Genomic DNA, 17078 nt, shown 5'->3' with positions numbered 1-17078 from the left:
AGGTAAGCACAATGGATTTAGGGTTCCTCGCATAATATTGCGGATAGGGTCATAGGTCTCGAGGACTTATAAAATTAGTTATTTATATTTACCTCTGAAAAGTACTTACTCACTCTCTTGTCGTGCAACCATGTGATGCCAGAATTTCCAGACTGAGTCACAAAACTAAGTGGAACACTCCAGATATACCTAAAGAAAATAAATATATATATATATATATATATATTAGCGCATGGTCTGTAATCAAATAAGATTATGAGTTATAAGGAATTAGAAAAAAGTGCTATTGATTATTTGCTTTTAACAAAATTTCATTGAAATATTGAAATTATTTTCAATAATTATTTTCATGTTTAGAAAATGTGCGATTTTACAGATTTCAGTACTGCCTGTGCACCAAATAGAATCGTGAGTATCGTTAACGAAAAAAACTTTCTTGAAATAAGAATTCACCTGATGAAGTATGTCAAATAATACAATAGTAAACTGGGTTTATTATTATCAACAGTCGTTATAGTTAAGCAAACTAAAAAGTACGAATCAATCACATATATTGTGCGAAAACTGTTTTCTTGTTATCAACAGGAATAATGATAGTTAATAATATCAACAGGAATAATAATAGTTAATAATATCAATAGGAATAATAATAGTTAATAATATCAATAGGAATAATGATAGTTAATAATATCAATAGGAATAATGATAGTTAATAATATCAATAGGAATAATAAACATGTATTTCAGTCATATACTGCAAATGGAAGAACAAGCACCATTCATCATTGAATAAAACAAGCTGTTTTTAAAATATCAAAAAATTCACGCATAGACGAGTATTGCGAAATTGTCATCCATTATACATTATGACACGAAGTCAGTTAACAATCAGCTTGACCTTTATTTTTGAATTGTAACGATGCAAAAATAATTTACCATTCTATTTTTCATTTTAGTTTGCTGTAGAATATTTTGAGCAGCGGAGCTGCTCAAAATCTTTACTTTTGAAACAGAGGGACGACTCAAAATATAATAATGCAAAACATTAGAAACATAAAGAGAAAAAAATTCTAGACAAAATGAATTCTGAGTATCGACAAATGATACTCGTGCTGTTTATAAATTAGACTACAACAGCTGCAAACATGGCTTACTATATAGTATTTCAAAAATAGTACACCGTTAGGCATAAAAGAGAATAAAATCGCATTATATTTGGATTTTATGTTTCTAAAACTCAAATCCAGCCTTCTTATTAGTAACAATTTAAATTTTCTCTTTTGTTAAATAACTGAAACACTAAAGTCAGCAAACACTGTAAGCTCCACAAAATCACCTTACACTTACTTCTCTCCATAATACTGGATATCTTGGTATTTCTGTGCATCCTTGAGAAATCGACTCTGTTGAACGTGAAATGTATCGAATAAAGTCTCATCCTGTTTCACCGTAATATAAGGGAATCCCATCTGCCTTGTCCAAGTATCCATAATCTGTGCGATATTTCTACCTGACTAAATAAAGCAATCAATATTCAGAAACTTAATTAATCAAATTGTTGAAGAGCATTCTGAGGTCAGACACATGGTACATGTTAATTCTATTTATTTCATTCCAACTAAGCATATAAGAGTTTTTACATAATAAAAGTGCAGTAATTGTAAAAGAGTTTTTACATAATAAAAACTCTAATTGGTAGACCCTATTTTTAGGGTCTACCAATTGGTATTTTTTTACCAATTTGGTCAATCAATATAATAAAACGTTAACCACGTATCGAAAAAACGACTGCATTACTATGACTCAGTTAAAGGAATTGAAGGCCAGAACATTCAATATTCCTGCACTTTTCGGTCAGGTAAAATTACACGACTGGCTTTCCTATTCGGGCTATTGTTTCCTACAGAAACTCTGCATTTTCATCCTTAGCCACATGTATATAGCATTATAAAACCCTTTAGACAGGCGATACAATTTGGGATTAAGAACTACGATACATTATTTAATAACCTTAAGGATTGTAGACTTCGCGACAATGACAGTTTATTCTCATTAGATGTCACCTCATTATATACAAATGTAAACATTGAATACACATTATATATTCTTTGGGATATGTTAAATAATAACTCGATACCGATTAATTATACGAAGCTTCCCATTAAGGAAATTTTTCACTTAATTAAATTGTTAGTTGAGGCCAACTATATCACCTTCCAAGACAAAGTGTACAAACAAATTTTTTTTGGTTTGCCAGTGGGATTGAGCCTGAGCGTCTTAATATCGGGGGTATATCTCTCAACGATTGAGCATATACATTTGACACCTTTTCGACCCCGTATCGCATACTATGGGAGGAATTTAGGCGATGTTCTAGTTATTACTGATAGTAGTACTATCCAAGACATTTTACATTCGTTTAATAAGATTCATTCTGGACTCAAATTTACATTGGAAAGGGAGGATACGGATAAAAAGTCATTAAACTTTCTAAATTTCACGTTTACTCGGGACTCGAACAAAATCCAATATAGCATCTATCGAAAACCTACAAATACCGGTATGCTTCTACATTATAATAGCTATCACCCGTTCACCTACAAAAAACCGATTATCTTTAATCAATTTCTAAATGCCTACAAATATTCAACGACGGAATCTGCTTTGGGCTCAGAAATACAAATATTAACCAGCAGATTCTTAAACAGGGGTTTAAGAATTGTAGCAAGGGTTTTCCCCTTGCTACAATAAACCGAATTGGGTACAAACTAAGGATAGGATAAAAAATACTACACCAACCAGCAATAGTAATTTCAAAAAATTACGTTATTTCTGTCCCATATGTTGAACAATAGCACAAACAGCTTAACAGATTCTTTAAAGATACCGAATTTAAAATTGTGGCCAGGCCAATACGGATATTACACACTATACTGAACAATCTCTCAGTCCTTTCCTCGTTCGCAACACAAATTAATGACCTGGTATACAACATTTCTTGCGGTGATTTCGACTCGTCTTATCAGGGTTCTACGCGGTTTCCTCTGAATTTTCGTGTTGATCAACACGCGGCCTCAGTTCGTGCTTCTCGTTCAGCAGCGTCAGAATTAGCCTTTCACGCCGTTAACGAAAAACATACTTTTTTATTGAACAAGGCCAAAATACTTAGTGTCCAACGTAATTTTAGGCGACTATTAATTGCAGAAACTGTAGAAATTAAATTACACGAGACTTCTGTTAATGTTCGTCGGCCATATCTGATCTCCGATTCGTGGGCTTTTACGCGCATGCGCGAATACAAAAAATCCCTATTTAAATTTCATGCTCGCCCCTAATCGGTAATTTTAATTCCTGTGATCATGACATACGGTCGAAAAGCGTTGTCAGCTTCAGGAAGGAAAATCGTTTTGCAACAATTTTTTCGTTAAATTCTTTTAATTATTTTTTTTTAATTGCGTTAAATTGATTTTTAATTATTTGTTACTCGAATGTAAGATTTTCGATTTTTTCGTTTTAATTTCTGGAGAGTATCATACGGAAGTGTTCTACGTACTATATTGAGGTAAACTTCTCTTATTATTTTACAAATATTAACAGAATACATAGAGTTAGCATGTAGATGTATGAATGGCATTCTTGTCATCCTCGTTATCACATTTTAATGTGACTGTTTTAATTCTTCATCTCCCCTCCCCACCAATTTCAGGTTTACACCAGATTTCATCGCAATGCCGTATTTGAGATGCGAAAGTTTTGTTTATTAAGTGTCAGAAAAAAAAAAGTGTTTTAATTAAGAAAAAGCAATTAACACAAGAGCCATCCCAAAATTTTCAATAAGGTACGAGTTTGCAGTTACCCCTCAAAATCCCCCATTACGCAAATAGCCATGGGGATGAAAGAAGCCTTCGGTAATAAAGATAGAAACACTGGACGTTCTAATCAAAATATAAATCAAAATCAAATATTGAAGCAGGATTCCGTTATAATTATTATGTCTGCGGACAAAGAACATAAAACCACAGTAATGGATGAACTAGAATACAATAAAAGTTGAATTATTGAGTAATAACCAGACTGGGTGTAATTTCGTTAGATGGTTCAGGGAATAAAGTAAATCTCTTCTCAATAGATGGTTCAGTGAAAAGATATCTGTAAAGCATGTGTTTACTGGAGACTAATGCTTCTCGATGCCAGTTACCCAATTTCCATCGATTATCAATATGCCGTTACATTTGTTCTCTCACGTACTAATTTGCTAAATATATGTTAATATTAAATAATAGTAATATATTATAAATATAATATAAAATAATATAATATAAATATATATTTATAATATAATAACCATTGGTGGGATGATTAGAAAGCACAGTCAGTTCAAGTGTAAGATTTATACAATATATTAATGCAATTTTAAATGTTTTTGATATCCATGAATAAATAGTATTACTTTGTTTTTAATTATATAAAAAAAGCAAATTTGTGGGATGGCTATGGCATCGCCAATAAGTGTATATTCAGTGAATTTATCCATGGAATAATTAGAGGAAATTTAAAAAAGGAATATCCTCTTATCAAATCCATGGAGAGATTTCATTTGCGACGTTTTATTTAAAAAAATGACTTTCTGAACTATTTAAATCAAATTTCCCCATTTATAAAATTTATTGCAGAAGATAAATGTAAGCAGATCGTTCCATATATACGACGGTATGCAAGAAATCAACGTGTGCTGGTCAATTCACCCATTATGCCACAGGACATGAAGAAATGAAATAGTCACATCGGAACATCACGTGCCTCATAGAAATAATACTGTTTGGGCTTTAATCGCTAGGGCCTGGTCCCATTGCAATATAAAACAGAAACAGAACGGGTGGTGGATAAAGTGCAGAGAGATATAAGTCTATATGGTTACCCAAATCGGATCTTGGACAAATACGAGGTTCATGCTGATATGGCTTGCATTTCATTCTATCTAGGGGTATCTCAACAAATAGCTAGAATATTTAAGCAATACAGTGTTCAATGCAGACAATTATCGGGTATAAAATTACAGGTCATATTTCCTCTAGATTAAACTCTCACCCCAGAAATGTTCACAAGGCGTAGCTGCTTATAAGATCAATAGTCCAGAATGTAATATGGGCAACATTGGCAATTAAAAAAAAAAAAAAAAAAGTCTCAGAGATAGATTAGTAAACCACGCACATGCTACAGAACCCAATTTCAGTTCGGCAGCAAATAAGGTTCAGCAATTACCATCAGGTATGAACCTGACCAAAGATGTCGACTTTGGTTGAAAGCTATACATACGCAATATGAGAGATATTTAAGAAACAGAGATAGAGGAGCAGGTATTCACCTGTCTTTGAATCTCTCATAATGCGTTGCGATAAACCCCGGTGGAAACCTGAAAGGGAATGGAGATGAGAAATGCAACAGTCACATCGGAATGGTGAGAATGTCAATTATGGAGTGGCATGAATTCACGTGGATAACATGTTTTCTCTTGTCACACTTAAGAGTTGTCGTTTGTAAGTCCTTCCTTTCCAGTTGTTTTAATCAATTTTAATTATACAGTACTCATTTCATTCATATACATGTATTTTAAGTTTTTATTTAAAAAAATAATTGTATAATTTATCATTTATATTTTCGAATTGCTGTTTATACAATTTTATTTAAAATTGTGATTGGGCTTGTTATATCATAGTGAGATAATTAACATGCATTAGTAACATATTTATTACTAAGAGTACATGCAAAAAGAGCGATTCCTTATTTTAGTATGAGATTTTGTGAAGTTATAGAAACATTAAATAGATCAACATATAAGTGCTCTCTTCATATTGAAGTGTTTTATGTTACGTATGCATTTTAATACAAAATATATGAATTTTACACAAAAGCTTTTTTTTATTTTTTCAATCATTTCATCCATAAAAAAAAAAGAAATCCTCCTTTCAGATCTCAGAGTAAAATAGGCCATATGAGCAGAATAAGGATTGTTCTTTATTTTATAAAATTCAATAGCGCTTCCGTGCCTTCATATTTTTTGTCAGTGCATTTTGTAAGAAGATTTAATATATTCAAGAACCATGCTGTGAAGAGATATTGAGGTTCCACCAGTATGATCAAACAGTGAACTGCTGCTGACACTAATGGTATTTTCATATATTGGCATTCTAAAACCAAATTTACTAAGTACATCTTGCTTTGACATTATTGCCCTTATAAAAGTTGGTTTTACGAACTTTATACGAAGTTACAATTCCACTGCCTTTAGTAATTTCATACGACAGATTTTGGAATTCTATAATAGACAACAAAATTATTAATACCATTGAAATTATATTTTATGGGAATAAAATAACATTTCAATGATATTAAGATAATCGAACGACCTGTATTATATTTAATAGTCTTTTAAAATTCATAGGAAGAATGATAAATAACTGATGATATTACAGTCTACTAACATTAATTAACCTCATATAAATGTGCATCCTATAAAGTATATTGATATTTTGCATTTCCATCCCTACAATAAAATGACTCAAAACAACCAAAAAAAAGCAAAAATACTGCATTGCTAAGAGTGTCGACTGCACATTGTGGTAAGAGTAAATGCATTCCCAAGCACTGGTATCAGTCTTATGGTCAAACTATTCCAACACGGGAATACCATCGCCATTCTTGATATTCTATAATAAATCCCGGTGTATTTCTGAATATTATCAAGATGTCGAGGATTATCAAGTAATAGAAAATCCTGATATGAGAAACGACAATGCTTTAACATCTAAATAACCGAAATATGTGCAGGGGCAGCATGGGCTCAGAAGAGAAAAGAAAAATCTACAGCATTAGCCTGGTTGTATTCTGAAAACAGTTACTGTACTGTGTAATGTACTTATATTTTAAAAAGACTTCAGCTGCTAATAATCAAGAAAAGCTGCAGAATTTTTCACTATTCAAAATGTTTAAACTCATTTTTGTCCAATGAAATAACTTCTATATATTGAGAATGAAGCGGATTAAATCCCAAAGAAAACGTGGGATGGTTGAATATCGACTATGGAATCAGTTCCTTAATATGACTAGTTATACGACTTAACTAAAAGAAGCTTACAAATTAATTTGCAAACAAATTTCGCCCTTTAAAGCATAATTGTAGAGGGTAGAAACGGTTCAATAACCCTTTTTTCAGGAAATATAATACTTATAAACACTCGATATGTGACACGCAGTGTCCACCTGTAAAGTCACTGCTAAGAGAATAAAGAATGTGTTTTTTTAGATGAACAAGAAGTGCCGAACAGATTTCAAACTGAAATTGAAGTTGAATATATAAAATTCTTCTAATATGCCGGTTCTCTAATATGTTCATGTTAGGCATTTCACAAAAAAAGTGACTCCTGGAGTCACCTCGGTCCTGGAGGCGTATTTTAGGTAATATCAGCAGTCGCATAGTAGACCAATACTGAATTCCATGGAGTTAAAGAAAATGATAATATGTGAAGAAACATGTACTAAAAGCTCGCAAGGTAATCGTCTTACAGAAACAAAAGTTATCGGCCTTGATACGGAGCTTTTATATTGAGCATAAATCCCACTAAATTAATAAATGAATGATCGGTTCCTTTGTGCATGGTTCACACTTTTTAAACAAGTATATATCTACTGAAAAAAAAACGCTGTGAGTTCCACCTTTGCATACATTTATACAAACAGGAATAATACTATTCGTTGTATCTTATTCGTAGTTTCATACCGCGAGACGTTTTCCTTTTCTGCGATAAGGAAAAAGTCGTATATACAAAGAAATATTAGTTAGGATAAGACATTTTCTTTATATAAGGGAAAAAAAAAGTCTTATCTTACCTAATATTTTTTCGTTCGAAATAAAACCTACTGCTGACATCAATGATATTACACAAATTGCACAAATGCCTTTTTAATCTAAGAAGGCATCATGATTTTATTAATCCTCCCCCGCCACCTAAGCTTAAACTTCAGTTTCATCACCGTCACTCATTCACAAGCACGAATGAAATTTTAATATTTGATGATATCATATGAGAATATTTAGAAAAACAGACATTTACCTTGTTTCCATAAATAAAAGCTAATTCTTCCCAGAGATCTTCCGTTTTGGCGTTCTGAAACTGGTACTTCTTTAGAAATTCCTATGTGAGAAATCAAACAGTTTTCATTTGCTTTTTCATCATCAAAATTAAGTGTTTCAAATTTAATAATTAGTCATTATTGTTAAAATATGGTAACCCTGCTTTCACTGACTGTAAATAAGCAATGTAACGCTCTACTGATTATCCATCATATGATGACACCACATTTTATGGTTTATGATGATTTATGAAGTAAGCTTCTCAACAATTCAGAAATAAATGCACTGCTGGACAACATTAACAGAACAAAATGTTTCTCATGAATATTTTATTTGTAAACATTGTCACCAAAGCCGAATATTTGATATAATGGGCAAGCTCGCATGCAAATTCTGAGTATCCAATAGAAGTCGATCTACCACATTACACGGCCGCACATTATGCAAATTATTCATGTCTATAAAAGCACGGTTTGCGACCACATTACTTCATTCCCGTTTTTTTTTTTTTTTGGCTTTCTCAGTGGGATAGCCACATCTCCAGTATTCAGAATGGTAAGTCATCGTAGTTTGGATGATTCTTTGAGATGGAGAGCCGTTCAACGACTTGAAGCTGGGAAGTCGCAGGCGGAGGTGGCACTTTGGCTTAATGTCCGCAGTATCGTGTCACATTAATTCCCACTTTTTTCAATACAAGTTTCCAATATTGAACAAGCATTTTTACTTTCTGCAGAAAGAACTCTTTATTGCGCATTTCTACTTCAGTCACTCGGTTATCGTCGTAAAATATACACCATTTCAAATATTTTAAGTGGCGAAACACATAAGACCGCCCTAGCCGAGTGGTCCTGCGCGAGAGTACATAAGTACACGTGCCTTGAGTGACCGGGGTTCAAGCCCATGACTACAAAATACGGTGCTGCTTCTTGTATTCTCTCTACCTTGTGAACTTCGTGTGACAGTTCCGGAGTATAAACAGAAAATTAATTTATCTAAAGGAATTGAATCAGAGCTATAGGAGCATTTTCTGCGATTTAAAATTGAAACAGTCAGCAGTTTTACTGGACACACACCTGACCTACCATTGTCATGATTAGTCATTGGCAATACTGCTTTACAGCGCATACCACGCCTTTTTGTTCGGACTACGATTTTATCACTTTTAATTACACCCGCCCATAAACTTTATTTTTCCGTAAATATGATTCACTATACTTCTGTCTCATTCTCTTTCCAAAATTGTTAATAGATGTAGAGGAATGAACACAAATGAATGATATCAAGGACAGGGAGGCACTGTACCTGCACCACGTTGGACACATGCTAAAGCGAGGCATGCAGCTAATAAGCAACTGAATATTTCCTATATATAGCTATTACAATGGACTTATCCGTAGAAATTAAAGTTGTTGAAGGTTATTTTTCTTCGTGCGGAAATGTCAGAAATAACATCCATCTGTTAAACAAGTAATGAAATATTTCCCGGCGAGTTTCCACAATAATTCACTTAAGGAATGATAGTTTTACAACTTTTCGAACATTTCTTAATACTGGCAGCGCAAATATAGTCATAGTGGACCTATGACTGTTTGTGCCGTCCGCAAAATGATTGCGAAATTTGAAGCGTCAGAACATCTTGGTATTCAACCAGGTAGAGGTCGAAAACGAGTGGACTCCTCTCGTGTTGAAGATGTGGCTATGGCTGTCGCGGATTTATCAAATCAATCTCCATGCGGTTGCGCAAGTGTGCCTGCTGTTTCTCGTGAAGTGGATATGCCATATTCCACTGCAAAGCTACTAATGCGTCAGGTGTTGCGGTACTATCCTTGCAAGATGCACATGCTAAAGCGTGGTGATGCAGATATTCGTTTAACATACACACTTCAGTTTCTGGTGCGAATGACAGTGGATATTACTTGGCCATGGAACATCCTTTGGAGTGATGAAGCCCACTTCTGCTTAAACGGACAAATGAATACGCACAACTGTCGCATTTGGGCAACAGAAAACCATCGAGTTATCCAAGAGGACCCGTTGCATTCTCCAAAAGTGACAGTGTGGTGTGGATTTACGGCCACATTCATGATTGGGCCATATTTGTTTGAACAGGTAACACCGACTGGACCCTGCACCTGTTCTGTCACTGGACAGCGATATTATGAAATGTTGGCAAATTTCGCAACACCAGCCAGAGCTTCAACAACGTGGGTGCTTTCAGGATACCATATTCATGCAAAATGGTGCACCGTTGTGTCCAAAGATTGCTAAGGCAACTCTTTTCAGACGAACGGGTCATCAGCCGTTGTTTCCAGACGTCTTGGCCACTCCGATCACCGGACCTCACCACATGCGACTTTTGGTTGTGGGGTTTTTTTGAAGAACCAGGTGTATCGGGAAGGATGTCCAACTCTGGCAGATCTGAAGGACAACATTAGACGTCATGTGCTGGCTATTGCAGTTGATATGTTACGTTTTGCTGTAGAAAATGCTGTTCTTCGAATGGAAACTATTGTTGACTAAAATGGAGGCCACTTTGAACAATTGTAGCGCTGTTCAAGTGATTTGTATTGCCACAGCGCCATATAGTGACAAATTTTATCTAATTTTTTTTTCCAATAAATGGCGAGCGCATTCTTTGTTGTAACTGTTGTCCAAATTTCTATTCAATACGAGCCTCAGAACTCCTCTACATCGGGATACTTTAATTTTAACAACCCTGTATATATAAAATTATTGTTCTGGTTTTGTCGGCCTGCTTTATTCCTATAACACATTAGTTCTGCTTTTGAAAGCAGAAATATATTGCCCGCTATTAATTGCGTCTTATTTTCTTTTCCATTGTTTCCTCTGATGCCTTCGATTACCCACTGCCATGACTGAATATAAATTAATGGCCAGACGATTTCCTGTAGGCACTGTGCCTTTCAAAGTATGCAGGGTACAAAGTTCTGCGCGTCACTGGTTTCATCCACCTGGGTTTCAGGCGCTAGCAGCCTTTCTTTCTCACAAATTCATAAAGGCAGTAGAGCCTGAACTTTCACCGTTTATGATTTGGCCTTAAACCTTAGAGCAGCAAAAAGAACTGTTTCAGAATCAATCATCTGTTCAAGATTTCATCCGATGAGATGATGAATTCTCATAGAAATTGTTACATACAGAACAAGCAGTCGGCCGAAAACGCTTCCTAAACATAAGTTTAGTAAGCGGTTTCGGAAAAAGAGTGATTTACATCCAAATGTAAGTATCAATATCAATATTGAACGAATACACAGGCTAGGTCGAAATAACATTCCGTTGGGCCTCAGTAGGGGTCCAGCGGCTAAATGACCAGATGAACAACGGTACACGACACTACACATGTACAATATCCATACACTTTTGAATCTCTGGCATTTCCAGTAAACTGGCACACCCATCACAATGCAAGCAATGCGGAGATGGGGGAAACCCCTGGTGCCGCTTGACACCAAACACACTTTACACTTTACTTCGCTTTAACCGTCGACTATAGTGAAAAACTATCCTACATCATCATCGTTCTACTCTTCCGTTTGGCACGGGTTAAGTCCCTATTTAGATATCGACCTCCATTGTTGTTGTCGGTCTCTTGAATCTTTCATTATTTGTTGATAGCTCTGAAAGCCTGGGTTTTCCTTGGTCATTGGAGTCATTTCTTTTTTGGGTCTACCTGATGGTCCAATTCTTCCTGTCAGTACTACATTTGGCAGTCTGTTGTTTCATCCGATTCACATGTCCAAAGTTGAAGTTGTTTTTTGTAGATCTACTCTATTATGCTGCGTTCAAAATTTAGAACTTTTCTTATTTTTTCGTTAGTTTTTGTTCTCTCCAATTTGTTTTATTGCTACATCATGTCTAATCCTACATCATCTCTAAATCACATGTGTTCTGGTGAAGAATGGAGATCCACACAATATTAGTTTTGACGTTCCTCTATGAAGTTCAAAACTGGTATCAAAAATTCAGTTTGGTTACTGAATGTATATGAGCAATATGAATATGAGGAGCAAAGTATACTTACTGATATTCCTAATCTGAAATTTTCTTCTCCCATAAAAAACTCGAGCATTCTAAGGACAGAAGCACCCTGTAAAAACATATAAATAAAGCTCTATATTATATTTCTCATTAAATCACACAAGTATAACAACTAATTCGCGTCAGTTAGACTTTTAATTTTTCATTCTGCCTAAATAATCTGTCTAATATTTTGAAATAGTATGTATGATCATTAATTGAATATGGTTATCTTATTTTATATTGATATTCTTTCTGGCTGTTGTATTTTAGGTGCATCAACATCTCGGAGCATATTTCGCCTTCTGAATTAAGCCTGTTTAAGTGTGTATTAATGGGCTGATTTGCATGTTGTGTCCGCTGAAAAAAATCAGAATAACTCAAGAGAGGGAGAACCCTACTTCATCCATCACAGATCTGCTAACTGCAGCCTCCATTGAAGAGGCCGTCGGCAATCCCTTCAATTTATGACAGTAACACCGACTGGACCCTGCACTTGTCAAAGGATTGATAAGTGAAGAAACTATTATCCTCGCACGGAGGATATTAGTCCTGGAAATTAAAGAAAAAAATCGTAGGTACCAATATACGAGAAAAGAAAGAAGCATTGTTTTGGAATTTCCAGATTAATAATAGTGTCCTTACCTTATTATAAGATATGTCATCGAATATCTCCGTTATTTCATCAGGATGACTAACAATCTGAACTATTGGATGTGAGCTTAGCGTGGAGTCAAGATTCATAACTGGCTGAAGATCTTCTGTCAAGAACTGGTCTAGCTGAAATGGTTGCATTAAAATAAACTTGTTTCATTTCGAGAGATGATATTAAATTCACTTTATGACTTTAATAATAATATTTTGTCGAATGAACGATTAAGCTTCCTTAAAGTAATTATTCATATTACAATATGATGAAATTAGGTGTATTCATCGACTTACCCTTTTTTATATTCCAGATAGTTTATTAAAAAATAATAATAATAATAATATTAATAACAAATCTTATTCTGGTGGGAAATTACGCAGAAATCAGCACTTGCAACAACTGCATTGTAAAATACATAATATTTATTGATGAACATTAAATTACATACTTAAAAAAATTTAAATGTTCCTACCATATCCCATTCTGGCTTTTCTTCATTAACGCCTTTATATTCGATATAACTGGCAAATCCTTCATTAAGCCATAAGTCATCCCACCATTCCATCGTAACCAAATTCCCAAACCACTATAAAATAAAATAAGAATTAATATCGTATATAGGAATATCTGAATTTTGATGTCATTAAAATAACGTCAACACACCAATAAAATAAAAACCAAATATTCAGATTTCATTCGTCATTTTTATTAATTGAAGTCACTGATCAACTAATGTGAATAAGGCAAACAACATTGATAACGTATGGGCTCATCTTCAGTTTGAATGAACCGCTAATCCATCTTGGAAGGTCTTCCGGTTCGCGATAGTACCCTGTTGGAATTCTCCGTAAAACCACTATACTCCAAACCAATTGTCTTTCAATTAATTTATTCACTATGACATTCGTTAAACCAGATCGTCATTGCCTCTCCCTAATTCTGCCTTCCACCTAATTTCCAAAGTAGTCTAATTCAAAGAACTCAGTGCTCTGGAATGGCCAATCATAAATGCCAATATACGACGAGATTTCAAGGATTTTTCAACACTACGATCAACGGTTCAAAATGCGAGATGCCATCTCACATCATGACTCTTGTCCCTCCTAACTGCACTGTTGGGACAATATACTGTGGTAGGTGAGCTCTTCTCGCTTTCCTCAAATTCGACCTTCAAACCTGAATGGATTCCACTGTTATCAGGCTTTGTATCAGGAGACCCACAGGGTTACTAACTGTCTTTTGGTAGTAATTTTAATGAATTACTGTTTTAAGACAAAATACTTATGAAGTTCCAGACGTTTATAAATTATGTAACGGCAAATGGGCCCTTCAACGAAAGAGATATACCAACTTCCACAAAGGTAAAGTTTTATTTAAGGAAAAAAATCTGTCAGACAATGCTATGTTGAATGAAGTGAAATACAAAAATCTTCACTAGGCCAGCCTTGTCTCATGGCCGAGACTCTGCCCAGTGTTTGTGGAGAGTTTGACAAAGTTGGAAATTTGCATAAACACACATGCAGTTAGATTTGCCAGTTGCACTTGTATTACATGTTACTAGTGCCCTGCAATGGAATGTTCTTTTCGACAATAAAAACGCATTTATAAATGGTCCTATTTAAAACGTCTCAAACTTTATAATTACCCTGTGCTTAAGTTGTAACGTATTTGCATTTCAATAAAAAAGGAGTTGAAATTCCACTTTTTATTAACGCAAAATTTATAAATAATAGCAGTTTCTACGGATGGAAAAAAAAAATTGTCAGTAGTTGGTCATAAAACACGAAAGAGCAAGATTTTCGGATTATGTTCCAATAAACATGAGGATTACCCGTCTCCTATCACTATTTTTCATTGTACGTTGTACTGTATGTGCTCCTTCACGTGATGGACAAACAGAATTTTTCTTTTGTTTTGTTTAAACTTTCTTCTTGATACAGCTTGAGTTATGAGTTTATACATTGGATTAACTAGATTTATTTTAAGCTTTTTCTTTGTGGAAAAGTTTCGTGAAAAAGTTTACAAAATATTTCCCTGAAATAATTACATTTCTAAGTAGCAGCAGCAATGATCTCAAAGTAATCCTAACCTGCACAACATTATTTACACTGTTATGCTGGAAACAAACAAAAAAAAAGATTTGTCTAATATGAATTATTATTTTTATTATGAATAATCAGTTCAACATTACAAAGTTAAAGATAAACTAATTTAACACCTTCGAGGTCATTAATTACGTTATATATTAGCATAACGTGATATTAACTTACTGAAAATGGAAATTTCATCCCACTTCGATTCTCTCACTGTTACTACGTGATTCCGATAGGAAAAAGAAATATAATCAACGACATTTTAAAGAAGGAGGAGGGAGGGGGGGAGAATCTGGAACCCGGGATTTATTTATTTTTATTGATTTGTTGCTTTCTTTTTGGATTTTCTCACTTAAGTATTCTGGCTGAAGTCTTCTCTTCGGTCATTTCATTCTTTTCCGAAGAATAAACATAAGAGGCAATTTTGCTTCACTGGAAAAATTTCGAGTGCAATTAGAGCAGAGTCAGAGCTGAGATCATAAAAGAGTTTCTCAAGGAATAATAGAACAGAAATGCGAATCTAAAATTAATTAAAGGAATTCTTTCTTGTTGCTTCTGACCTTTCTTTAATAGTCGCCGAAGTTCATTTTTAGTAAGTGGCTTCGTTTCATTAAACCAAAAAGAAACAAAACCTACCATTGGAAATTGAAATCAGCGTAAAGTTTTATTCCACAAGGCAAAGTGGACCATAACTAATTATAAATAACTAATTTTAAATTGTATTGATTATAAACACCATAAGGAAATTTTGGGTTTGCTCTTACAGTTCTAATGCAATGGAACTTTGAAATAAATGATAAACATAATTTTTTTTTTATGGAAACCCCAAACACGAGAGGTATTAGAATCTATAGTACTTAGTACCGTGCTTGGGTTGGAGGTTCAGAAGTCGAAAGAAGATATTTGTTGATATTATCTGTTGATATTATGACATGATATTAGACTTGAACTTCTGTAGACTGTAATTTTCAGGAAATACGTACGAAGGAAGGTTGTTCCAGAAAACGGCAGTTGAATGAATAAACGAGGAAGATGAAAAGTTGGTTCTGTGAGTTTGAAGTTGGACAGTAAATGGATGTTGGCTGGTAGCGGCACGTGTTTGGACTGTTTTGAAAGAGAGAGCGGGAATTATAGCAGCCAATTCGGAAGAACAGTGCCCATGGAAGTATCTGTAGAAAACGCATGCAGCAGAAACAGTACGTCGATGAGACAACGAGTGGAGAGACTCTGTTAGAGAGGGAGTCATTAATTAACCTAACTGCCCTCTTCTGAATGGAATCTAGAAGCCTGAGAGAGGTTTTGGGGGCACCGCCCCATATGTGGTAACAATATTTCATGGTAGAGCTGATTTGCGATTTGTACAGAGTGAACAGCTGTTTGGAAGAAAAGTAACTCCGAAAGCGAAAGAGAAAACCAAGCTTTTAGATGCAGAAGAATATTTGTAATGTGCTTGTGCCAAGAGAGATTAGAAGTCAGGGTAATCCCCAAAAGAGATATATCATTTTGCCTAGAAATCGGAGTGTCACCAAAGATAAGCACAGGAGCAGAAGAATCCTTTTTGCGAGATATAAAACAAGTCTGAGTTTTACAAGGGTTGAAATCAACTAAGTTGTCTTTGCCCCACTGGAGAATTACCTGAAGATCGGCATTTAAGGAATTGAGAGCGGCGGACATTCGAGAAGTTGAAGCTGATTGAGCGGTGCAAGGTTTCTCAAAATGGAAAGTGGAATGCAATGTGCTATCATCGGCAAAACTATGGAGAGGATTTCCAGTCAATGGAAGAAGGTCATTAATATACAAGAGGAAAAGAGTGAGGGAGAAAACTGAACCTTGGGGGACAGCAGAATTAGTGGAGAAGGTAGAAGACAGAGTCATCTACCATCACCTTCAGTCAGCGATCAGAGAAAAAGCTGGATAACCAATTACAAAAAACAGTTGGCAAACCATAAGATGGAAGCTTGTTTAGAAGACCTTTATGCCAAACACGATCGAAAGTCATCGAAATTCATGGTAAACATAAAATAAATCACGAATATTAGGAGCTGTTGAAAATTAAGGTAACATCTTTTTGAGGAAAAATTCTGCGTTCCCAATAATGAAGTGTTGCCGGAATAAAGTACGATGAAATTAAACCCTGCGTTAAAGTCTGGTTGAATGGGAATGCCTTCGA

At 34.7% G+C, this 17078-nt stretch overlaps 1 protein-coding gene across 2 annotated transcripts in view; it reads right to left on the bottom strand.

Moving 5' to 3' along the window:
* LOC150088134 (uncharacterized) overlaps positions 1-17078 on the bottom strand; it is a 244538-nt gene that overhangs the window by 153344 nt on the left and 74116 nt on the right. For both annotated transcript variants that reach the window (XM_090369346.1, XM_090369345.1), the window contains exons 6-11: positions 13288-13401; positions 12812-12946; positions 12171-12236; positions 8112-8192; positions 1348-1514; positions 110-189 (exon numbers count right to left, since the gene is read on the bottom strand). In XM_090369346.1, coding sequence (XP_090225472.1) covers positions 110-189; positions 1348-1514; positions 8112-8192; positions 12171-12236; positions 12812-12946; positions 13288-13401 — 643 coding nt within the window. The remainder of the gene's footprint in view (positions 1-109; positions 190-1347; positions 1515-8111; positions 8193-12170; positions 12237-12811; positions 12947-13287; positions 13402-17078) is intronic.

Source organism: Mastigoproctus giganteus, chromosome 3 (assembly GCF_048544385.1).
Source record: "Mastigoproctus giganteus isolate SK-2022 chromosome 3, ASM4854438v1, whole genome shotgun sequence".
In the NCBI taxonomy this organism is placed as follows: Eukaryota; Metazoa; Arthropoda; class Arachnida; order Uropygi; family Thelyphonidae; genus Mastigoproctus; species Mastigoproctus giganteus.
Note: the sequence above shows the minus strand (reverse complement) of the source record. Positions and strands in the feature narration are given on the sequence as shown.